Here is a 26,307-nt window from a genome sequence, read left to right on the forward strand (position 1 = left end):
ACCCCTTTAAACTGCATTTCAATTAACATTATTTCATTTTCTCTGGCTGAAGGGCTGCGGGTTTGACACGTCTCTATTGAAGCTGATGAATAAGACTGTGTGTACGGCAGCTACACAAACAAGTGCATATTCCTATTGTCAAGAGTGTCCTAATGATACAATGTGTTTGTTCAGAGACAGGTGAAGCTTCAAGTACAAAGCCCACTCCATACAGACAGCTGTGTGTTTATTACGGGCAATTGGGAATGTTTTTTTTACTTGCACATTGTTTTGCCTTAACTATTATTACTGTTATGCTCTTCCACTGTCTGTTTAATGAGAAACTGATCTTAACCATAAATAATATTGACCTTTTTATATGCTTAAAATTTCATGCAACCACATATTTTTTCTTCCCACTAAAGCTGTTGTGATACGATCCGTTATCTAAAAAGCTCCAAGGAAGTAAAAAATGTTTTCCCCTTCTTACCCCTAATTTTTTTTTGTTTTGGATAAACGTGGCACACTTTTAAGTCCCATGTTCCATCACCCTAAGAGTACATGGGTGTTTCTGATAGCGATGCACCAAATCCACTATTTTGGATGTGGCCGAATCCCCGGATCCTTCACAAAAGATTCGGCCGAACACTAATCTGAATCCCAATTTGCATATGCAAATTAGGATTCGGTTTGGTATTTGAAGCTTTTGTGAAGGATTCGGGGGTTCGATGAATCAAAAATAGTTGATTTATGCATATGCAAATTAGGATTCAGTTCGGCATTCGACCGAATCTTTCGTGAAGGATTTGGGGGTTCGGCCAGTTCCAAAATAGTTGATTGAGTGCATATGCAAATTAGGATTCAGTTCGGCATTCGACCGAATCTTTCGTGAAGGATTTGGGGGTTCGGCCAGTTCCAAAATAGTTGATTGAGTGCATATGCAAATTATTGTTTGGTATTCGACCGAATCTTTGCTGAAGTATTCATTGGTTCGGCCAAATCCAAAATAGTGGATTCGGTGCATATGCAAATTAGGATTCAGTTTGTTATTTGACCGAATCTTTCATGAAGGATTCAGGGGTTCGCCCGATTCCAAAATTGTGGATTCTGTGCATATTCGGATTCAGTTCGGTATTCGGCGAATCTTTTGTGAAGGATTCAGGGGGTTTGGCCGAATCCAATATAGTGGATTCAGTGCATCCCTATCAGAAACACCCACGTACTCTTAGGGTGATGGAACGTGAGACTTAAGAGTGTGCCATGTTTATCCAAAAAACGTGGTGGCGAAGAAGAAGAGCAAGGTGATGGAACATGGTGGCGCCCGAAGAAGAGGCGACTTGTCTCCCTGAATCTCCACTTGTGTCTCTGCCCTAAGACTAGAGAGGTTGTTTGCCTTCAAGCAGACATTTAGTATGACGCAGCCAGTGATATTCTCAGGCAATTTGCATATAGTCTTCATATTTTAGTTTTTGTGGTTTAGATTTTCGTTAAGCTGCTCGAGTTAGGTATTTTCAGCAGTGATCTGGTTGCTAGGGTCCAGTTTACACTAGCAACCAGACAGTGGGAGTGAGTAGAAGAGAAATAAGGAGGCTTCTGAGTAGAAACATAAGCAATAAAAAAGAAGCCCTTTGGTGTTAAGAACCTGGACTTGGGCTTGTATGTAAGGGCTAAATTTGGGGCATGCAAGCTACATATTTCAAGACACTGTCATTTCGTGGATCAGTGGGCGACACAGGGTTAATGTGCAAGTCTAAGCTTCCAGCAGTGAGAGATTGTGTTGCTGAAATGCTAAAGTAAGAATTTACCAGTAGTACACAACCCACAAGCCCAAATTCTTATGGCAATATAAATATATACTGAACAAGTGCATCTATCAGCAAACGCATCGGTTCTACAGGATCTCCTCGCATTTCCTTATTGTACAATTAGTACAGGCATGGGATCCGTTATCTGGAAACCTGTAATCCAGAAAGCTCCGAATTACGCAAAGGCCGTCTCCGATAGACTCCATTATAATCAAATAATCCAAATTTTTAAAAATGATTTCCCTTTTCTCTGTAATAATAAAACAGTAGGTAGCTTGTACTTGATCCCAAATTCTTAAAGAAATTGTTGAGTATAAAAATAAAAACTGGGTAAATAGGCTGTGCAAAAAAAAAAAAAATATTTTTCAATATAGTTAGTTAGCCAAAAATGTAATGTATAAAGGCTGGAGTGACTGGATGTGTAACATAATAGCCAGAACACTACTTCCTGCTTTTCAGCTCTCTTGCTTTCCACTGATTGGTTACCAGGCAGTAACCAATCAAAGACTTGAGGGTGTCACATGGGTCATAACTGTTGCTTTTGAATCTGAGCTGAATGCTGAGGATCAATTGCAAACTCATTGAATAGTTATGTCCCATGTGGCCCCCCTTATAGTCACTGACTAACTCAGAGTTAGAGAGCTGAAAATCAGGAAGTAGTGTTCTGGCTATTATGTTACACATCCAGTCACTCCAGCCTTTATACATTACATTTGTGCCTAACTAACTATATTAGATAAATTTTTTTATTTTGCACAGTCTTATCTATTTATCCAGTTTTTATTTTTACACTGAACAGTTCCTTTAAATTTGCATTATAAGCAATTTGGTAGCTACGGTGCAGGTTACCCTAGCAACCATGCATTGATATGAATAATAGACTGGAATATGAATGAGAGGCCTGAATAGAAAAATTAGTAATAAAAAGTAGTAATAATACATTTGTAGCCTTACGGAGTATTTGCTTTTTAGATCAAAGACGCCCATTCAAAAGCTGCAAACAATCAGAAGAGAAAAAGGCAAATAACTATAAAACTATAAAAAAAAAAATAATGAAACCCAATTGAAAAGTTGCTTATAACTATAACATACTAAAGTTGCCTTAAAGGTCAACCACCCGTTTAATCCTTATTGGAAGCAAAACAGCCTGTTGGGTTTATTTCATGTTTGTGATTTTCTAGTAGACTTAAGGTATGAAGATCCAAATTACGGAAAGATCTGTTATCTGGAAACCCCCCAAGTCCCAAGCATTCTGGATAAGAGGTCCCATACCTGTATTTCAATGGCCTTGCAGTGACTTCAGCACAGCTAAAGCCAGGGATGATGTTTACATTACAAAGCCTGATTCTTACATTTGTAGCTTTTTCTTCTGGTCACAAGAGAGGGTTTGTTTGTTAGACTGAATTTCAGGCTGGAAAAGGAATGCAGTGAATGTACTCAGTGCCCAGAATTTGCTGCAATTCCAAAGCAAGGTTCATGGCAAGCGCCCAAATGGGGCAAATAAATCCACTGTCCAAAATTCCCACAAGCCCTTCTAATTCTGGAACCAGGGAGGGGTTAAAGGGGTGATTCACCTTCAAACAACTAGTTGTTTTCAGATCGATCACCAGAAATAACGACTTTTTACAATTACTTTCTATGTGTCGCTGGTTTTCTAATATTGAAGTGTAAAGTGTCATTGTTCACCTTCTAAAGCAGCTCTGGGAGGGGGGGTCACCGACCCTGTAAACTGTTCTAAATTGATACATTTCTTATCTTTGTACCTGCTGAGCAGAATCTCTGGGTTTCATTACAGGCAGCTGTTAGGGTAAGGCCGCACGAGGAGATTCCGGGAGATTTTGTCGCGACTAATCGCCTCGTCTTTTGAGCGACTATCTCCCCGAACTGCCTCTGCGTTTTTTTCCCCATTGGCTACAATGCAAAGTCGCCTGCGCTAATGCACACGCGGCGATGCGTTTTCTATAGTCGCCCGAAGTTGCCTCGGCGATGCATTTTCTATAGTCGCCCGAAGTTGCCTCAGTGAGGCGACTATTGAAAACGCATCGCCGCGTGTGCATTAGCGTAGGTGACTTTGCATTGTAACCTATGGGGAAAAACGCTGAGGCAGTTCGGGGAGATTAGTCACTCAAAAGACGAGAGGATTAGTCGCCAGGCGACAATCTCCCCGAATTTCCTCGTGTGGACTAGCCCTTATATTTGATACAATTGTTGCTAATACTCCAGAGATGCTGCTGAGAAATGGATCAACTAATTGTTGCAAAATTGTAACAAGTCTGCGCCTGAATTACTGAGCTGCCAGACTCAAACACCAGAGACAGGGATAGTCAACTTTAAACTTCGATTTTGGAAAAACAGTAAAAAATAAATAACGGAAAGTAATTGAAAAAGAAGTCTTTATTTCTGGGGAACAATCTGAAGACAACGGAACTGAAGAAAGTGTTTGGAAGGTGAACAAACCCCTTTAAGGCAGGAGCCGTAGATGTTGATGTTGCATTAGAGACAGAGAATGCAGCGAGCTGAATATAATAATCATGTTTTATTTGTCCTACACTGTAAATTTTATCATTGTCTCTTCTGCTTTATTGAAATCATCCCCCGAATGCCTTATGATATATTATGGAGGGTGATTATTATAGGGGGAGGATGCCCCCAGAGAGTGGAAGGCTATATAGTTTAGCCTTAATAGGAGAGAATCCCATGGCTCAGTTCTCTGTGTTGAGACGGCTTCCCAGAAGTCAACAGAGAGGCCTTTTAAAGAGAGAAGGCAGCAAGTAAGAGATTTAAAGGAGAACTAAACCGTAAAAGTGAATGTGGCTAAAAATGGCATATTTTATATAGTGAACTTATTGCACGAGGCTAAAGTTTGAGCTTGTCAATAGCAGCAATGATCCAGGACTTCAAACTTGTCACAGGGGGTCACCATCTTGGAAAGTGTCTGTGACACTCACATGCTCAGTGGGCTCTGATTGGCTGTTGAGAAGCTAAGCTTAGGGCTCGTCACTAATTATCCAGCAGAAAATGAGCTTCCCTGGCTGTAATATAAGCTGATGCTACAGGTTTGCTGATTATTCAATTCTGATGCTAATTGCACGGGTTTCTGTGCTGCCAGGTAGTAATTTTGTGTATTAATTACTAATCAGCCTTATATTGTGACATTTCTATTCTATGTGTACTGTATATTGTGAGTGGGTCCCTAAGCTCAGTAAGTGACCGCAGCACAGAGCATGTGCAGTGAATCAGCAGAAAAGAAGATGGGGAGCTACTGGGGCATCTTTGGAGACACAGATCTTTACTGCTAAAGGGCTGTAGTTGCCTTGGGCTGGTACAGAAGCACAAAATATCATGTACAACATTTCTAGCTACTTCTTTAGTTAAGCTTTAGTTCTCCTTTAAGGCAGCCTCCTTGTTGTAGTTAGAGATGGAAAAATAAGTTACATATTGCAGCTGTTGGGGGCAACAGAGAGCTGCATATTCACCTGCAGATTAGTGATGTGCGGGTTGGCCTGATACCTTCAGGTTTGGGCTAACCTCACACTCCCTTTTCCGGGTCGCGACCTTCCAAATGCCGGCTACCGACTTTTGGGTTGAACTTTTATAGACGTGCACCTCTCGCCCCGCCCGTTCTTTGATGTCATCAGCAGGGCCGGGTCTGTAAAAGGAACCCGAAAGTCAGATGGGGGTTGGGAAAAGCCCGACCCGCACATCACATCTACAGACAACCCACATGAGTGGAGAGAATTAGTCAAGGGTAGCCCAGCAGTTTTTATGGCAATATCCTTTTAAGAAGCCAGTACATTTGCTAACATAGCCCAGACTTTTGAGCTGGCAAAATTGTCGCCCCAAAGGCTCCCCAGCTATGTTCTACTTCAGCCTTAATCGTGTGATTTCCTTTCCGTTGCTGCTTTATTGCTTTGTTTGCATCCAGCTGGAAATAAGAAATAAATAAAACCTCAATGCCAAAGACCTCTTTTGGAGCATGCTAATTATGAGTAATTATGGTTTTATATTTATGTTCTTTGGGCTTTACCACTTTAGCTTCAAAGTGAAACCTTAAGGATCATTTCTTATTTAGGTCAACAGTGGCACTTAGTGGCATATCAGTGGCACTGCAGTGAGAGAACTTCTTTATAATCTTCTAATATATATAGGCTTGTTCTTGTCAGAGTAGTATTGGGGTTTCCCGATGCTTAAGGGGGAAAAGGAGCAAGTAAACATTTAATAAGATGTATATGGGCAATAAATGCATAAGGAAATGTAATGCTGATTTAACTGCCCCTCATTATACTCTATACTGTGCAGACATATTAAGTGGCGCTTGCAGAGTATTCTTACTCATTCACATCTGTCCTAGCAGAACATACACTCTCTAATTCTATATTTATGCACTCACACACTGGTTGAATCACATTAATAGGTAATATAGTCTGTATAGACTATATGTGAAACGTTATAAAATGGAGCTTTGCAAGATGATGCTTGGGTTCAATTCCTACATGCTCCCACCATCACCACCATATTAGCATGTTTACAAGGTTTTTGATCATTTCCATATTGCACAGTTCAGCATATTAAATTACAGCACTCGCTTAGTTTCAGCGAAGGCGGTATTTGGTGCAAAAAGCAAAATCATGTTAGGAGAAAATTGAGAAATCTCCTTTCCAGTGCAGAAAAAGATAATTTCCTCCCATCTCTTCACTGCTGTGTATAATGAGACACTTGTATTTACAACTAGGAATGAATTGGGTGGATGCATTGTGGGGAAAGGTGGATAATTCCATCAGTCATTCTTAAAGGGATACTGTCATGGGAAAACGTGATTTTTTCAAAACACATCAGTTAATAGTGCGGCTCCAGCAGAATTCTGCACTGAAATCCAATTCTCAAAAGAGCAAACAGATTTTTTTATATTTAAGTTTCCCAGCTGCCCCAGTTGTGACTGCACTTTAGGATGGAACTGCTTTCTGGCAGGCTGTTGTTTCTCCTACTCAATGTAACTGAATGTGTCTCAGTGGGACCTGGATTTTACTATTGAGTGCTGTTCTTAGATCTACCAGGCTTCTTGTGTTAGGGATTTGCTATCTGGTTACCTTCCCATTGTTCTGTTGTTAGGCTGCTGGGGGAAAGGGAGGGGGTGATATCACTCCAACTTGCAGTAAAGAGTGACTGAACTTTATCAGAGCACAAGTCACATGGCTGGAGGCAGCTGGGAAACTGACAATATGTCTAGCCCCGTGTCAGATTTCAAAATGTAATATAAAAACTTGCCTCCGAGTTTGGAATTCAAAAATAAACTCCTGTGTTGAGGACACTGAGAGCATCATCCAAGGAGTTGGGGAGCAACATGTTACTCACGAGCTTCTGGTTTGGAATCACCGCATTAAGGCCTATATATCCCATTCAGCTGAACGTAATCCAACATCAACAGTTTGCATTTGCCAGTGAGAAATAGACCTGGTTTGTTACACATTACTCTTTTGGGATGAGCTGTAAGATTGCCCCATAAACTAGAGCATGTATTTTTATACATGCATACATGTATATACTCAGTCATGTATGTTTAGTTATCCGTTTTACTGTTCCATTCACTATTGCTCCTATTAACATGAAATTCTTTTCTGTTTTTCTTTCAGTCTCCCAATGCAATATTAGCCTAAAAAAGCAAAGGAACAGAAGCATCTTCGGCTCCTTATTCTGCTGTTTCCGTAGTTACAGCGTAGAGCCACCAAACTCGAATAATAACAGTAGCCCTCTTCCTCCGCTGGTGGAAGAAAATGGGGGCATTCAGAAGGTAAGTGATCCATTCCCCTCCCCCCCTGTTCTGTTTTATAGAGATACATCTGCTTGGTATTACTGCAGATTTGAATTTTTAGATAGCAGATAAGTACTATTATAGTTTATATAAACAAGCTGCTGTGTAGCCATGGGGGCAGCCATGCAAGCACAGGATACACAGTAGATAACAGATAAGTACTACTATAGTTTATATAAACAAGCTGCTGTGTAGCCATGGGGGCAGCCATTCAAGCACAGGATACACAGTAGATAACAGATAAGTACTACTATAGTTTATATAAACAAGATGCTACATTATATTTTCATTACTTTAAAATATTTTCTTTTTTTGGGGTGTTACTGTTCCTTGAAAGGGTTCTAGAACAAGAGAAAGCATGTGAGTGGTTGTGAAGACACTTAAGGCCAGCCTAAGAGACAATAGCATTTTGTAGATGACGACCGCATTCTTCTTGAATCGCAGGATGGTCTTTCAAAACATTGTTCCTGAGGTGCCCGATGGTCAGAATTGGCTTAAAGGGGACCTGTCACCCAAAAAAATATTCAAAATCCTATTTTATCACATTAGTCAAGAAAATGAACTTTAATTACACTGTATGTATAAAGTATTTGAATCTTGTTTCCTTTGGGCTGGGAATTCATAACAAGCAGGCAGGAGCCATTTTGTGGACACTGTTATTAAGACAAGTCTTGTATCATCTCAGAATCTTGTTTGTGCACCAGAATGTGGGACCTGATGTCCATCCCCATGTCCTGGCTACACAATTAAATGGTTACGAGAACTGGGGGAATGTGGGGAGAGCAGTGACATGTAGGAAGTGCTGAATGGAAAGTGGAAGTAGGGGCAGACAATAGTTGATTGACAGCTGAGATTTTTAAATGCGTTCACAACAACAGCTATGAATACTTTAATAAAAAATAGAAATTGGATTTCATGTTTAATTGAAAAGGACTTTTATTATACAGATTTTTGTGTCTGGGTGACAGGTCCATTCTAAACAAATATTAGAAAACCGAGCTAGTGAGAGAGACCAAATGGGTTTCATTATAGTTCAATGTTAATGTTCTGCTCTGTGTAGTAGCCTTGTATGTCTGTAAGCTTGATTTATTGCAGTTACTTACTCTTGTTACACCTCACATTTTCATTTTCTGTTTTCCCATTTGTTTGTTAAACCATCTCCCCTTTTTTCCCCCTAGGGTGATCAGACTCAAGCCCTTACCATTCCCAGTGTATGTATTTTTTATTCCCCTTACATCCTTCACTGAGTTTTATTTCTTCTTTATTAGAGTTTTATTTTCATTTTTTTTTTTTCAATCTGAATGTACAGAAAATGGTCCCATATGTGGGTTATAAGTCACCACCAGCTGTAAGTGTTATGTAGAATGTTGCTCCTGGGATTGGGTGGGATGTGTTCTCTCATGTTAAAAAGTGTCTGTGCGCTGCTTCCCTTACACTTTAAGGGATAAAGTAAACCTTAAAAATAAGTGAATGAAAAATCGATGATTTTAAGAACTTTTGCAATGTCCATTCATTATTTATTTATTTTTAATTCCAAGATATTAAAGGATACATGGACTGTTAAAGGGATACTGTCAAAACGAATCAGTTAATAGTGCTGCTCCAGCAGAATTCTGCACTGAAATCCATTTCTCAAAAGAGCAAACAGATTTTTTTATATTCAATTTTGAAATCTGACATGGGGCTAGACATAGTGTCAATTTCCCAGCTGCCCCCAGTCATGTGACTTGTGCTCTGATAAACTTCAATCACTCTTTACTGCTGTACTGCAAGTTGGAGTGATATCACCCCCTCCCTCCCCCCCCCCCAGCAGCCAAACAAAAGAATAATGGGAAGGTAACCAGATAACAGCTCCCTAACACAAGATAACAGCTGCCTGGTAGATCTAAGAACAACACTCAATAGTAAAAACCCATGTCCCACTGAGACACATTCAGTTACATTGAGAAGGAAAAACAGCAGCCTGCCAGAAAGCATTTCTCTCCTAAAGTGCATAGGTCACATGACCAGGGGCAGCTGGGAAATTGACAAAATGTCTAGCCCCATGTCAGATTTCAAAATTGAATATAAAAAAATCTTTTTTTTTTTTTTGAGAAATGGATTTCAGTGCAGAATTCTGCTGGAGTAGCACTATTAACTGATTCATTTTGAAAAAAACATGTTTTCCAATGACAGGATCCCTTTAATTTGAATTTTGCTACAACAGCGCCACATGCTGGTCACTTCTGTTCACCAAGTAGTCAAGGAAGAAGTTGTCAGGAGAAAGAAAGAGGCTGCTCTGATGTTCTTCTGCTTAGGAAAGATTTGAGAAAGGTTTCTATTATTTTCCTAAGCAGAAGAACATCAGAGCAGCCTCTTTCTTTCTCCTGACAACTTCTTCCTTGACTACTTAGTGGTCAGAATGGTCAGAAAATAACCAGCAGGTGGCGCTGTTGTAACAAAATTCATTCATATTAACAGTACATGTATCCTTTAATATCTTGGAATTAAATAAATAAATAATGAATGTACATTGCAAAAGTGCTTAGAATAGCCCCCTCGTCAATTTTACATTCACTTATTTTTAAGGTTTACGTATCCATTAACGCATAGTATCCTGGCAAATAGGTTTTTTTTTTTTCTTCTTACATTCATTTGCGTATAGAGAAAACTAACTTCCTTTTTTATGTTCTTCAATAGCCACCTACTAAATACCTCCTTCCTGAACTGAAAGTATCCGAATATGGGAAGAAGTGCGTGGTCATTGACCTGGATGAAACCTTAGTGCACAGTTCATTTAAGGTATCTTTTACATCGCTTTCCTTGTCTTCTTCACCGATATTTATTTCCCTCGAAATTACTGCTGAAGTTGGCAAGCAATCCTGCATGGAATGGGTTGATACCATACGGTTCTGATTCTCAGCAGGGCCACCATACTTATTACGTCTGTATTTGTCTTTACTACCACTACTTTATCTCACGCTACTGTTTCATATCAATAAAATTGTTCTGTAAACATATTATTATATGAAGTACACTAACATATTCTTCCTCTTCTCTAGCCTATAAACAACGCAGACTTCATTGTTCCAGTTGAAATAGATGGAACAATACATCAGGTATGTCTTAAAAGCCTCTTTATGCATTTAAAGGAACAGTAACACCATTAAAGTAATGAAAATATCTTGTACTGTTGCTCTGCACTGGCAAAACCAATGTGTTTGCTTCAGAAACACTACTATAGTTTATATTAATAAGCTGCTGTGTAGCAATGGCGAAAATTGAAAAAAGGCTATATGGCACAGGGTAAATAGTGGATAATAGATAACACCATTATGTTCTACATAGCTTACCTGCTATCTGCTGTGTAACCTGAGCCTTTTTTCCTGACTGACTGCCCCGATGATTACACAGCAGCTTGTTTATATAAACTATAGTAGTACTTATCTGTTATCGACTGTATATCCTGTGCTTGAATGGCTGCCCCCATGGCTACACAGCAGCTTGTTTATATAAACTATAGTAGTACTTATCTGTTATCTACTGTGTATCCTGTGCTTGAATGGCTGCCCCCATGGCTACACAGCTGCTTGTTTATATAAACTACAGTAGTACTTATCTGTTATCGACTGTATATCCTGTGCTTGAATGGCTGCCCCCATGGCTGCACAGCAGCTTGTTTATATAAACTATAGTAGTACTTATCTCTTAACTACTGTGTATCCTGTGCTTGAATGGCTGTCCCCATGGCTACACAGCAGCTTTATATGAACTATAGTAGTACTTATCTGTTATCTACTGTGTATCCTGTGCTTGAATGGCTGTCCCCATGGCTACACAGCAGCTTTATATGAACTATAGTAGTGTTTCTGAAGCAAACATGTCAGTTTTAGCAGTACAGGGCAACTCTGCATTATATTTGCACCAAATCCAGAATTCAGTTCGGGATTTGGCCAGGATTCAGCCTTTTTCAGATGGATTTGGATTCGGCCAAATCCTTCTGCCCGGCCGAACCGAATCCTAATTTGCATAAGCAAATTAGGGCCGCGGAGGGAAATCACTTGACTTTTTGTCACAAAACAAGTAAGTCAAAAAGTTCTCCCCTTCCCACCCCTAATTTGCATCTGCAAATTCGGTTCTGTATTCCGCTGAATCTTTTACAAAGGATTTGGGGTTGAGCCAAATCCAAAATAGTGGATTCGGTGCATCCCTACTTGAAAACACTTTAATTTTTTGATGTTACTGTTACATTAATTTTATCTGCATTCATTGTTTGGTTTTCATTAACCGAGGTCAAAGTATGAAATGAAGCAAGAAGCTGATCCGTGGAAATCCAGAACTGGCGGTGGCCCGGTTCAAGTAATCCAGGATAGGCTGTTCACAATCTGCGTGGCCTATTCTTGTTTACTTGCATTGGGAGGCTGCTATTCATGTCACAGCAACTCGGCAATGTGTAGAGATCTCTTACACCTGATAAAAGTGTTGTGTGTCAAATTTTATGCTTTTAAGTTTTTGTTTTAAAGGGGAACTATCACGAAAATTTCAATGTAATGAAAGCTTCAGCTTACTGAAATAAGAAACTTTATAAATACAATCAATTAAATATTCTGTACTGTTTCTGAAATAATCAAGTTTATCTTCACTATTCCTCTCTCAGCATCTGTTTCTCTTCATTCTGTCTTCATGCAGCAGTTGGGTGTCAGATATTCACTGACAGTTAGATCCAATATATCTTATAGGGAGGCTCTTTTTACCTAGAAGATGTATTAGAGCTCACTCTATTAAAATCACCAGACATCATGTCTCTATACATGCAGGATTTGTGCAAAAGGCTGTTATTTTGTTAGATTTTATTTGTACTGGAATCCGTTATTATAGTAAAAAAACAACATATTTTTCGGGTTTTTGACATTCAGATGTTAATAAATAACCCCCTTATAGTCACATGGTAAATTTCTTCTTTAAATTAATTGTATAAACGGTGACACCGTATCTTCCGTTCATAATATTTTAAAGTAAAATGCACACATTTGCTGTTCTTTGTTTTCCTTTTGGCTGACTGTGCCATTTCTTTATTGCTCTGTAGGTCTATGTGTTAAAACGACCCCACGTAGATGAATTTCTTCAAAAAATGGGCGAGATGTTTGAATGCGTTCTCTTCACAGCCAGCCTTGCGAAGGTAAGTGGCCCACATTCCTACCTTGCACCGCAAATCAAGGCTCCATTGTTCACATTTTCTTTATTATGTGCCCTAATTTCTTACCTTTTCCCCTTTTTTTTCTTGCTTCTTTGTCTACCAGTGTGTCTTTGTGCTTTCTGCTAGTTTGTGGGTAAGTGTTCCCATGGTAATAACAACATACGGGCTTTGTTCAGGAAACCTGTATGTTAATATGGCACGTTACCATGGTGTTAATAGTGGGTTTATTTTTTTTTTTTTGTATGGCTAGACAAAGATTGCGGATTGGAACTTAAGTTTCCTCATAGATTTTCTTTGAATGAGGGGTCACTTTGTCATACTGGTCCCTCAATTCTGTGGTTATTTCCAACATAATCCGTTAAACGATAAGTAAACCTTAAAAACAAGTGTAAAATGTGCTATTCTAAGCACTTTTGCAATGTACATTCATTATTTATTTATAATTCCAAGATATTTAAGGATACATGTACTGTTAATGTAAATGAATTTTGTTATAACAGCGCCACCTGCTGGTCATTTTCTGACCATTCTGACCAGCAAGTAGTTAAGGAAGTTGTCAGGAGAAAGAAAGAGGCTGCTCTGATGTTCTTCTGCTTAGGAAAGATTTGAGAAAGGTTTCTAATTTTATTCTTATGCAGAAGAATATCGGAGCAGCCTCTTTCTTTCTCCTTACAACTTCTTCCTTGACTACTTGGTGGTCAGAAAATGACCAGTAGGTGGCTCTGTTGTAACAGTATTCATATTAACAGTACATGTATCTTTTATTATCTAGGAATTTGAAAAATAAATGTACATGGCAGAAATGCTTAGAATAGTATTCTCATCAAGTTTACATTCACTTGTTTTTAAGGTTTACTTATCCTTTAAAAGAAAATCTAGCAGTAGTTTGGGATTAGTAAGTAGCTTTGTCATTTCCAAAACAGTGCCCATTAAAGGGGAACTGACATGGTGGTGATAAAAATAATCTCACTGTATCATTATTATATTTGTCACATGGTATTATGTTTATAATTTTTAACACTTTGCATGACAGGCCACTTACTAATGCAAGGTGCAGTAAAAAGTGCAAAATTGCAACCATAAATGCTATTCTCATTGGTGCTGGTGCATATATGTATGAAATAAAAAAAACAATAGCCCAGGTGCTTTCCCCAGTGGAGACCTCCATATAGAAAAATTAGGAAGACTAGTGGGACATAATATTATTCTCTTCCAGCAACATTTTACTTGTAGTCGGGGAGACCTTGCCCCCTTGGTAGAATGTTAACATTAAAATAAAATGACCTTTTAATAAAAAGTCCCATAAGCACTTCTAATTTTTCTGTATGTTTATATATGTACTCGCTGTTAAATCTTTTAAACCATACTAAAAAAACACTTCAAAACTCTTTGCGAAACAGACTTTTTTTCCAATGAAATACAAAACATTGGGTAGATTTTTACAGTTGACTGTTCCGCTTCAACATGACAAATACAAGAGTCCTCTGCACTCAACCCATTATCAATATATTTATTGTGCATACTGCTACTGAAAAATGCCTTACCCTTTAAACAAAACTTCAACATGATCCCCAGTGCAAAATTTATTGTTAGGGGACCCATTCTTTAAAATAAATTAATGTAAAATGGATGAGGGGGCTATTCAAATCACTTTTGCAATGTACATTCATTATTTGTTTACTTTTATTTCCAAGCTATTAAAGGATACATGTACTGTTAATATGAATGAATTGTGTTACAACAGCGCCACCTGCTGGTCATTTTCCCACCAGTCTGACCACCAAGTAGTCAAGGAAGAAGTTGTCAGGAGAAACAAAGAGGATGAGCTGATGTTCTTTATCCTTTAATTTCTTGGAATTAAAAAAAAAATGAATAATGTACATTGCAAAAGTGCTTAGAATAGCACCCTCATCAATTTTACATTCACTTATTACGTTTTCTGACCATTTTGACCATGAAGTAGTCAAGGAAGAAGTTGTCTGCCTGCTCTGATGTTCTTCTGCTTAGGAAAGATTTGAGAAAGGGTTTTAAGTTTTTTCCTAAGCAGAAGAACATCAGATCAGCCTCTTTCTTTCTCCTGACAACGTCTTCCTTGACTACTTGGTGGTCAGAAAATGACCAGCAGGTTGCGCTGTTGTAACAAAATTCATTCATATTAACAGTACATGTATCCTTTAATATCTTGGAATTAAAATAAATAATGAACGTACATTGCAAAAGTGCTTAGAATAGCCCCCTCATCAATTTTACATTCACTTATTTTGTAAGGTTTACTTAGCCTTAAAAAGTAGGCGTAGGGGACACAAGTATTGGCTATGTATTGTTTGTTTTCAGAATTCTTTACACGACTGTTGTTGTTAGTGTGCTGTTTAACTAATGAAGGAGTCTAAAGGCAAATGCATTGTGGGACTTGTAGTTCCTTAACAGCTGGAGAGCCAAGGTTGCAGATCCCTGAACTAGACGATGGGTCACTGCTATTCTGCTGGGCTTTTGGTCGTCTTTAAAAGGAATTATTCTGGATCTGCCAAAATCCAGCCAATGTGTGTGTTGTACGTTTCTGTTTTTATAGAAATATAAATGTCTTTTTGTTTGTTCTCCATCCATCTCAATTTGATTGGGATGGTTATTTTTCTGCTATTCCCTCACTATTTGATTTTATCGCAAAACCTGGAAATAGCCAAATTTGTATTTGTGTATGGGTTCTTATCTGTATACAACTGCCTGGCAAAAGTTGCACAGTACTTGGGGTGGGGTGTAGGGAGTTGTTTCTACTGTAGTGTCCGTGTCCCTCCAGCTAATGTTAAGCAAGAACACCCCATTGCCTCCTGATCGGATGAGACACGGGTACATCCATACTGTTTACTTTTGGCACAAAGCTGCAAGTGTAGTCTTGTATCATTGACATACACAAAATAACTGCAACATTCCAGTCTAACTATATCTCTCTTCTCACTTCAAAAGTATGCCGATCCAGTGGCTGATCTGCTAGACCGGTGGGGAGTGTTCAACGCACGACTCTTCCGAGAATCCTGTGTTTTTCACAGGGGAAACTACGTCAAAGATTTAAGCCGCTTAGGTAGAGAACTGAGCAAAGTGATTATAATCGATAACTCTCCTGCGTCATACATCTTCCATCCAGAGAATGCCGTAAGTATGCTAGAACTGTTTGGAAAAGGTATATCATTATAAAGTATTTTCTTCAGTGCTCCCAGTTAGAGTCCTGCATCAGGTCGGGTACCTGCAGAATACCCGCAAAGTGGTCACGTTTTGTGCCAAAAGTCCCCAATTCCTTGGGCGTGTGAGCAGTCCTGGGTAGAGTCCTGCGCGAAACCAATTTGTTAAACCCGAACACGACCCGGACCTGCACCCCGCATACTTACCTGCTACCCGACCCAATCCGCAAGTACTTTTTCCACGACCAACTGACCATCAAGAAACCGGAAGTGCTGTCATAGTAAACCGGAAGTGACATCATTAGACGTTGCCGTGATCAGAAAAATAGGAGTAAAACAGGTAGTGCTGTCATAAACCGGAAGTGACATCATTAGAAGTTGCCGTGATCAGAAATAAAGACGTTAAACAGGAAGTGCTGTTGTTGTAAACCGGAAGTGCCATCATTGGAAGTAGGCGTGATCAGAAAAAAAGGAGTAAAACTCGCTATTAAGAATACCCGCTCCCCCGGAAAACTGCCGACCCGCGTCTATACCCGCTCCCGAAACAGATTTTTGCGGGTACCTGACCCGCTGCAGGACTCTAGTCCTGGGTACCCAACAAAGGTGCGTGCTTAATTCCCACCCTTGTGGTTCTTCCAGTTTTTTAATTTTTTGGGAAGATTCAGCACCGGAGTGACGCCACTTCTGGCTTAGAGTGTCATCCAGGTTGGAAGGTTAGTCAGCCTATTTCGGGTCAGGTAGCGAGTTGTTGGTTCGGGTTGCAAATACGGGTTTCAGTGCAAGACTCTTCTCCCAGGTAACTCTTGAGTATGTGCATGCGCCGTACACACTTTTTGGGTGGACATTTCTGTACTGCATATGTGACCACTTTGAACCAAAATTAATGTGCATCATTAAAAAGTTTAGTTTAGAGATTTTTACAGCATGTGGGCACTAAAGAAGATGACCGCACAAGAGTCGCAGTGCAATTTTGAAAGAAAAGATAGGGCTTAGCAATTATTATCAATAAGCCAATAGCTGGCCATGTTTATTAACATCAAATACTAAAAGAAACGGTGTCTGAAAAGCCTTTATGATTGAATTTATAACATTTATATGGCCAAGTTAACCTTACACCAGGGATCCCCAACCTTTTGAAGCTGTGAGCAACATTCAAAAGTAAAAGGAGTTGGGGAGCAACACTAGGATGAAAAGTGGGGTGCCAAATTTGGGCTGTGATTGGCCATTTAGTAGCCTCTATGTGGATTGTCATCCTACATTGAGGCTCTGTTTGGCAGTGCACCTGGTTTTTATTCAACCAAGACTTGCCTCCAAGTCTGGAATTCAAAAATAAGCTCCTACTTTGAGGCCACTGGGAGCAACATGTTACTCGACCTACTGGTTGGGGATCACTGCCTTACACCAACATGAATAATTCCAAGCTACTCTTTAGAATTGGCTTGATGTTTACTGCATATCTCCTGTGCTTATTTATTGCAGCTGTAAGTCGAAAAGTATGTGTTGTAAATCATGCATTTGTACATTATGAAGTAAGGAGAGAGATTTTATATATTAAACTTGTTCCCACTAACATGTCATCCTTGCCGATAGGTTCCTGTAATGTCTTGGTTCGACGACATGGCGGATACAGAGCTGCTCGATCTCCTTCCTTTCTTCGAGGGACTGAGCAAAGAAGAAAACGTTTACAACATGCTAAATAAGTTATGTAACAGGTAGCCCTGGCCAAGCTCTCCGCTGTGAAAAAGCTGCGAATTGCAGCAGCTTCAGACTGAGCCCCGTCTCTTGACTCTTCGCTTCTCCACCCTGACATGTTTTGCTCTGAACCAATAAGCTCTGCCAAACAGAAATCCATCACAAGAAGATCAGCTCTTGTTCTCCCGAAGGGTTTGAATGATGCTGTGCAGCCTTTCACAACTCCATTGAACTCAATTCTCTAACCGAGTAAAACATTTTGTTGCCGAATGGAAAAGCCGCTTGCCGATTCTTCGGCATCTCTGGGGGTCACTGAGCAATGGACGGTGGAAAGACAATATTTTTTAAAGATAAACTTTTTGTCTCTAATTTTTCTTAAAATTAATATGGACTTTCAGGCTTTTATAACCAGAAGAAAACAACACACCAAATGAAACTGAATCTACAAAGAAGAACATAGTAAATGGTTGATGCTAATGATGCTAAAAAAAAAAAAGAAAAAACATTATCCCTCGTCCGCTATGGTTGCTCCCTACACTATGCAGACTTGTGCGTTCCCCTTTGCTTGGAGCAGTTGACCTGCCTCTAGCGCTTTCTTCTTACTTTTTTTTTTTTTTTTTTCTTACAGGATGAAGTGCCTTTTGAGTGTCAATTTTAAAAACAAAAAAAAAATAAAATTTCTACAGACCTGTAATCTTTATAACATCGACACGCTTCGAACGGTGAATCTTTATAAAAGTAGTCTCGTTCATGCCAACAAAATACACAAGGATAACGAACAGGTGCAGTGCAGTTTGCATGACACCAAAACAATAAAACTTTTTAATGATTCACATATCGAGATTTTTACAGCATTTCTTTTTTAAATGCTGTTTCGACATCACTTAATTGAATTGGACTGCCATCCTGCCATCTTTAGTGTTTTGGTCAGCCCATTTAAAGTGGAACTATCGCGACAATTAAAATTTAATATACGCTTCCTCAGATTAAAATAAGAAACTTTCTAAATACAATCAATTTAAATATTCTGCTTTTTTCAGAAATAATCAAGTTTATGTTCACTATTCCTCTCTCGGCATCTGTTTCTCTTCATTCTGTCTTCATGCAGCAGTTGGGTGTCAGATGAATGATCCAGTATATCTTATAGGGGGGCTCCTTTTGCCTAGCAGATGTATTAGAGCTCATTACGATAACAGATTCCAGTACAAACAAAATGTAACAAAATAACTGCCTTTTGCACAAATCCTGCATGTAGAGAGACATGATGTCTGTTGATTTAATAAAGTGAGCTCTGATAATCTCCTAAGCAAAAAAGACCCCCTATAAGATATATTGGATTTAACTGTCCATGAAACCGATACTGAGAGAGGGATAGTGAAAATAAACTTATTTCAGAAATGGTACAGAATTTTTAATTATATTTAGAAAGTTTGTATTTCAGCATGCTGAAATTTATATTACATTTTCATTTTTGCCATAGTTCCCCTTTAACAAATGTTTATGGTGGCTGATTTAACCCCTTGGCCTCATTTTCCCCGCCTCTGCTTCTGCACATCTCCATTCCTAGGTTATATTTTCGTCTTCAACCCCCAAATATTTTTTTTTTTTTGCTTTTAAAATAGGATGGACCGGAGAAACCTTCAGTGCTATGATGTAAAGAAAATGGTCTTGGTGAAAAAAAAAAGAAAAGAAAATCTATTTATTGATAACAAGGAGTTCTCCTTTTACGATTGAGAAAATAAGCTGGATGCTTTGAATTATTTGTAAAAGGTTTTATTTTTTTAACTGCTGCTACTTGTTTAAGTCGCCAAATGATGTTGACTACCGGCTGTCAAACTGTTCTTTGCCACGGTGCCTATGCTTTGAATACATTCACAGATTGCTGCAAACTCAGGCAGTACATGAAGCAGACAGATGCCCACCAAATTTTCAGTATATTTTATACCCTCCTATTGCGCTCTTTTATCTTTACTGCAGGTATGTGTATTTTCCTCAGGAACAAATTCCTTTTCCAATTAAATTTTTCTTTATTTAACAGCAGTGAAGAATTCCAGCTGGGGCCTTGTTGGGGCATATATTCTCCTTATGTTTGTACATGCCGAGCACTGGACAGATAATTCTTTTACAGGCAAAATATACCCTATTTGTATTTTATCTTATCGTTTATTTTTCTGTAATATATAAGGGCAGAGCTTGTGTGTGTAATATATACTTTCTCTGCTTTTATTGCATTCTTGCATATGAGCAAGCTTTAGTTCTGCTTTCCTTAGACATGACATTCTCGTAGGGGTATGCCCCCTGATTGCATTGTATTAATGTCTGCAATGAATGCCTCTGTAAGGTAAGCAATATACAGCAGCTTCCGCTCATATCTATGTATATAGGCAGATAACTGTTTTGTGTGTACACACGAAGCTGCCCGCCATACTCATTTAACAAACATTAGAAGATGGGGTGTTTTTGGCCTTTAAAGAATAAGTAAACCTTTAAAATGAGTAAATTGATGAGGGTGCTTTGCTAAACACTTTTGCAATGTACATTCATTATTTTTTTTTTAATTCAGAGATATTAAAGGATACATGTACTGTTAATATGAATGAATTGTGTTACAACAGCGCCACCTGCTGGTCATTTTCCCACCAGTCTGACCAGCAAGTAGTCAAGGAAGAAGTTGTCAGGAGAGAAAGAGGCTGCTCTGATGTTCTTCTGCTTAGGAAAAAAAATTAGAAACTCAAATCTTTCCTAAACAGAAAAACATCAGAGCAACCTCTTTCTTTCTCCTGACAACTTCTTCCTTGACTACTTGCTGGTCAGACTGGTGGGAAAATGACCAGCAGGTGGCGCTGTTGTAACTAAATTCATTCATATTAATAGTACATATATCCCTACTAAATAAATAACTGTACATTGCAAAAGTGCTTAGAAAAGTCCCCTCAACAATTTTCCATTCATTTGTTTATAAGGTTTACTTATCCTTTAACATTCAAAACATGTTATGTTGCTAGTGAGAAGCCACCATTAAATTTGTATTCTTACTTTTCTATCCCTCTGGTGAAACTAAAGGTTTTTTTTTTTTTCTTTAATATTAAATCTTTGTTCCTTTTTTTTCTTTGCCAGTGTACTGGTCTCTGTTTGCAGCGTTTATCGGTGAAAGTCTTGTAAACAGTAACCTGATGTTTGTAATAAATCTCGATGGTGCATATACATCGTTTTAAAGAAAATCCTGTTTTTATGTTTTTTGGTTTTTTTTGCTTTAAATCTTAGAGGCAGATTTATTAATGGTCCAATTTCAAATTCATGTGAGTTATTTAAAACTCCCATAAATTTGAAATTCAAACAATTAAAATGTATTAATAAAATTTAATTTTCTCAGCTCGGACAAATTTAATCGACCCGAAAACTCGAATCTAATTCGATTTGGATTAGAAAAACTGTTAATCGATCCCTGGACCTCTCCCATTGACTTATACAGCAAATCTGCAGGTTTTAGGTGGCAAATAGTCAAATTTGAGTTCTTAAAGGGGTTGTTCACCTTTTAGTAGGATGTAGTGAGTGATATTTTGAGACAATTTGCAATTGGTTTTAATTTTTAAGATTTTTGAGTTATTTGCCTTTTTATTCAGCAGCTCTTCATTTTGCATTTTAAGCAATCTGGTCACTAGGGTAAAAATTCCCCTAGCAACCATGCATTGATTTGAATAAGAGACTGGAATATGAATAGGAGAGGCCTGAATAGAAAGATTAGTAAAACAAATTAGCAATAACAATACATATGTAGCCTTAAAGAGCATTGTTTTTTAGACTGGGTCAGCGACGCCCATTTGAAGCTGGAAAGAGTCAGAAAAAAAAGCAAATAATTATAAAACTATAAAAAAATGAAAACCAATTGAAATGTTGCTTAGAATTAGTCATTTTATAACATATTAAAAGTTAACTTAAAGGCACAAAGTATTATATAAATCTTGAAATTCAAATTAAAACTCGAATCGACTTTGGATAATTCACAATTGAAATTTGAGAGTTTTGGGCAAAAAAAATTTTAATTTCACTTCGACCCTTAATAAATCTGGCCCTTAATGTTATTGTGCGGATTATTTCCCATTGAGACGGATCATTCAGTGGCAAGTTCTGTTCTCCCGAAGGAGTGTACTTTTTGGTTGAATCTGTTTTATGTATCACTTATACAGTGCCAACTATCTATCAAGCGCTTTACAACTATAATAAAAATAAAAAAAATAATAAAATAAAAGGGATCTGGCAAGAAGTGTAGATATGATTGTATATTTGCAAGATTTTTCAGGCTTGTACTTAAAATGGGCCGTAGGAATGTTTAGAACATACCACATAAATAGCACATAAAGTACATTTTCATAGCAGTCTAGTAGGAGCTGTTTAGTTGCTCATACACTACCAGGTCTGCTCTTTTGGGGGAATTTTGGCAAACGGGCAGATCTGTGTGCCGGACCAAATTGGGCTGATTCAATCCTTTGCATCATACACTGGGGCCTTTGGGAAGATTGTCTGACAAGAACCACGTCCGTGGAGAGCAGCCCTTGTCTGGGGTTTTTTAAATCTTCCGGATTTCTATCTGCCGATTTTCAGCCAAGAAACTGTCAGATGCCCCCCCCCCCCATAGGCCAATAAGATGCCAACTTGGGACAAGGTTTAATGATATATGGCTACCTTTACTTTTATTGTTTTTAAAGTGACTTGCCCCCATCCAATTTGCAGTGTTGGCTCACTATGTGTGTATTAGCTGCCCTTTAAAGGTTAAGTTAACCTTTAAAATAAGTGAATGTATAATTGATGATGGGGCAATTCTAAATACTTTTGCAATGCAAATTCATTATTTTAATTTGAATTCAAAGATATTAAAGGATACATGTACTGTTAATATGAATGAATTTTGTTACAACAGCGCCACCTGCTGGTCAGTTTCCCACCAGTCTGACCACCAAGTAGTCAAGGAAGAAGTTGTCAGGAGAAAGAAAGAGGCTGCTCTGATGTTCTTCTGCTTAGGAAAGATTTGAGAAAGGTTTCTATTTTTTTTTCTAAGCAGAAGAACATCAGAGCAGCCTCTTTCTTTCTCCTGACAACTTCTTCCTTGACTACTTGGTGGTCAGACTGGTGGGAAACTGACCAGCAGGTGGCGCTGTTGTAACAAAATTCATTCATGTTAACAGTACATGTATCCCTTAATATCTTGGAATTAAACAAAAAAAAATAATGAATGTCCATTGCAAAAGTGCTTAGACTAGCCCCTAACCTGTTTTACATTCACTTATTTTTAGCTTTTACTTATCCTTTAAAGACAACAGATACATGAGAGCCTCACTGCCTGCCAAAGGCCATAGACTTCTGTTTATGGCATTGGTGTAACTTGCAAACCTTTAGTGTATCAAATGATCTACACAATGCTTGGGAATGGATAATCAACAATAGAATATTTACATGAGATATGATCCAGAAGCTGTCAGAAGTGTTTATCAAAGGGTCTAAATAGAGCTGCCCACTAGTGAAGTGTGGGCCGGGCCGATACCCGCAGGTTCAGGCCGCGGGTGCGGGTTGAGCTCTCTTCCTGCTCTCCCTGCCCGCCACCTTCAAATGCCAGCTTCTGGCTCTATAGCCGCGCGCCTCCTCGCCCCACCCCTTTTGGGACATCATCTGCAACGCAGATCTATAAAAGGAGCCAGAAGTCTGATGCTGGCGGGTTGTGGGAGGGAGGGCGTGTGAGGTGCCGGCCGGCCCAATACCCGCGGGTCGGGTGGGTTTGTGCCGGACTTTCACTACTCTTCGCGGGTTGAGCTCTTTTCCTGCTCTCCCCACCCGCCACCTTCAAATGCCAGCTTCCACCTGCTCGCCCCACCCCTTCTTTGACCTCATAGGCGGTGCGGGTCTATAAAAGGAACCCAGAAGTCTGACGAGGGCGGGTCAGGTAAAACCACATCACTACTGCCCACCACAGGAGCAATGTAATATCACATAATCTGTAATAATAAGACCGCACCTGTTAATTGCAGAGCACTTCTACTGGAGTTTGATAATATTTTTAGGGATGCACCGAATCCAGTATTCAGTTCGGGATTCAGCCAGGATTCGGCCGAATCCTTCTGCCCGGCCAATCCAAATCCTAATCTGCATATGCAAATTAGGGGCCGAGAGGGAAATTGCGTGACTTTGTCAGAAAAAAATACTGTGGGGTGTAGGGGCCGTAGATTTGGAAAAGGGGGTAGGCCTGGACCCCCTCCCCCAGTCTAACGTCTAACACTATAATAACTGTAATAGACATGATCCATTATATATCACAGGAAGTGCAATTAGGTTCAGATATAAAGATGGCTACCTCCATAAGATGAATGAAATAGTTTTAAAAGACAACCATATTTAGGATTGATTGGTCCGGGGGTCGATGGAGTGACAGGGGAATGCATCAACTCAAGGCTCGGCATTCCAACAAGATCAGTAGGTCAAACCACATTTTGTCATTCCTATATAAGCTTGGGAAGGTAACCCTATCACTGTGTTAAATTTTAATTTTTGGTTCAGAAACAATGCTTGTCTAGCACATTAGCCCTATTCTGTCCAATGTACAGGTTATAGTACAAGGTGTGGAGCATTCAATCCTCCAGTGCCTTCATTCACGTGCTAATAATAGCGAGAGATCCCTTTACATGTACTGCTGACATACATATACCGTAGCTAACCTGTAAACCCTTCTTGGCGCATTTACTGTGCTAGGGACCGAAAAACAAAAAATAATAAGAAAATGCCCTTAAAGGAGCAGTTCAGTGTAAAAATAAAAACTCGGTTTTTAGAGCTTTAGAACATCAGAAAGAGGCTGCTCTGATGTTCTTCTGCTTAGGAAAACAATTATAAACCTTTCTCAAATCTTTCCTAAGCAGAAGAACATCAGAGCAGCCACGTTCTTTCTCCTGACAACTTCTTCCTTGACTACTTGCTGGTCAGACTGGTGGGAAAATGACCAGCAGGTGGCGCTGTTGTAACAAAATTCATTCATATTAACAGTACATGTATCCTTTAATATCTTGGAATTAAAAAATAAATAAATGTACATTGCAAAAGTGCTTAGAATAGCCCCCTCATCAATTTTATATTCACTTATTTTTAAGGTTTCCTTATCCTTTAAATGATTTAGCTATTGATTGGAGGGACCCAATCTGTTGCTTACTACTAAATCGACTTTTTAAATAACAGGCTTGTTTATATTCTGTTTGGAAAAGAGACCTGACCTTATGAAACCTAAAGCTTTATAGAGGAAAGAACCATTTCCTTTAGCAGGAAAATAATATAATCCTCATCAATAAAAAAAGCTTTTGTGTATCTTTTATTTAGGACTGGCCGGGAGCTTGAATTCTGAAAATAATGTTCTGCAAGGCAAAACGGCATAGAAAGTCTTATTCCGGATGCCAAGGAGCAAGCTATTGAGAGGTCAGGCTTACTTGAGGGATCACAAGTTTGGTTATAGTCCAACCCGCTTGGTTATTTTTGTTAAAGGGGAACTCTGGCTTCCTAACCGAAATTTGATAAAGAGGCCACATAACACAGAAACCCCTAATAAACCCATCACAGTTACATGTTCCTTCAAAAAGTATGAATAAATGCCATTATCTCTGCTGAAATCCAGCTGTTTAACAGTTCTTCTCTTTCTGCATCATTTGAAATCCTGGCAGGGAAGGAGGGACTAAACACTGATGTTACAAATTGTAACAACTTCTCCACAGCTTACAGACAACATGCAGGAACTACATAACCCACAATGCATTGCACTGGGATGTTCCTTTCCTTATTGAACACGTGCAGGGAATTGTGGGATTTGGAGGATGCAGGCTAAGGACAGATGGCTGTTGATACAAAGTAGTCAGTCATACGGAATGCATTTTAGGACATCGTCAGGGGAAATCGTTGTCCTGCATGCACTGTCCTAAGCAAGAGGAATGCGACATGGAATGCTTTTTTTTTTACTCGCCTATCCTCCGAGGCTGATGTCACACCTCGCTCCCTCCTCCTCAGCCGTCAGCTCTTGCTCTTGCTCTCTTCCCTCCCCAGCCATCCGTTCTGGGTCCTAGCTTTTCCCTTCTCAGTCGTCGGCTCTTGCTCCTCACTCCTCAGGTTGCGCATATTCAGCCCTGCGGCCTGATAATAGTTACATGTTCTTGCCATTCCTTTTAGCCAATAGGCGTTTTTAAGTTTTTTTCATTGCAGCAATCAAATTCGAGCTACAGCTGAGGAGGGTGAAGCTAGGACCCAGGACGGATGGCTGAAGAGCGAGGACCTGGGTCAGATGGCTGAGAAAGGAGGAGTAAGGAGCAGAACTTGACAGCTGAGAAGGGAGGAGCTAGGTGTGATGTCTGCTTTGAGGAGGGGTGAATGTAAAAGCAGGCGACGTTGGATTCCTCTAGCATAGGAGATCGCATACAGGGGATGGATGTCCTAATGGATGGTTGTCCTAATATGCATTCCATACAGCCAGCTCAGCAAAGTAGTCAGACCGATCAGCAGGAGAGCAGGGGGCTAGGCTTAGGGGACTGTCAGAAACCATTAAAAATCATGAAAAGTCTGCACATTTTTCAATTGATTTAAATTGAAAAGTTGCTTTAAATTATGTTTACTTTTCAAAAAACTCAAGTTATGTTTTTGTGGAGTTCCCCTTTA

General features: G+C 39.2%; 1 protein-coding gene across 1 annotated transcript in view; it reads left to right on the forward strand.

The window, feature by feature from the left end:
* The window catches only part of ctdspl.S (CTD small phosphatase like S homeolog), a 49,377-nt gene extending 31,247 nt beyond the window's left edge, over nucleotides 1–18,130 (forward strand). The window contains 7 exon segments of the mRNA NM_001090817.1: nucleotides 7,415–7,572; nucleotides 8,772–8,804; nucleotides 10,273–10,374; nucleotides 10,635–10,691; nucleotides 12,659–12,751; nucleotides 15,731–15,916; nucleotides 17,533–18,130. Of these exon segments, the coding sequence (NP_001084286.1) occupies nucleotides 7,415–7,572; nucleotides 8,772–8,804; nucleotides 10,273–10,374; nucleotides 10,635–10,691; nucleotides 12,659–12,751; nucleotides 15,731–15,916; nucleotides 17,533–17,658 (755 nt within the window). The 3' untranslated portion in view covers nucleotides 17,659–18,130.
* The last annotated feature ends 8,177 nt before the right edge of the window (nucleotides 18,131–26,307 follow it).

The sequence above is a fragment of the Xenopus laevis genome, chromosome 6S (assembly GCF_017654675.1).
Source record: "Xenopus laevis strain J_2021 chromosome 6S, Xenopus_laevis_v10.1, whole genome shotgun sequence".
Lineage (NCBI taxonomy): Eukaryota > Metazoa > Chordata > Amphibia > Anura > Pipidae > Xenopus > Xenopus laevis.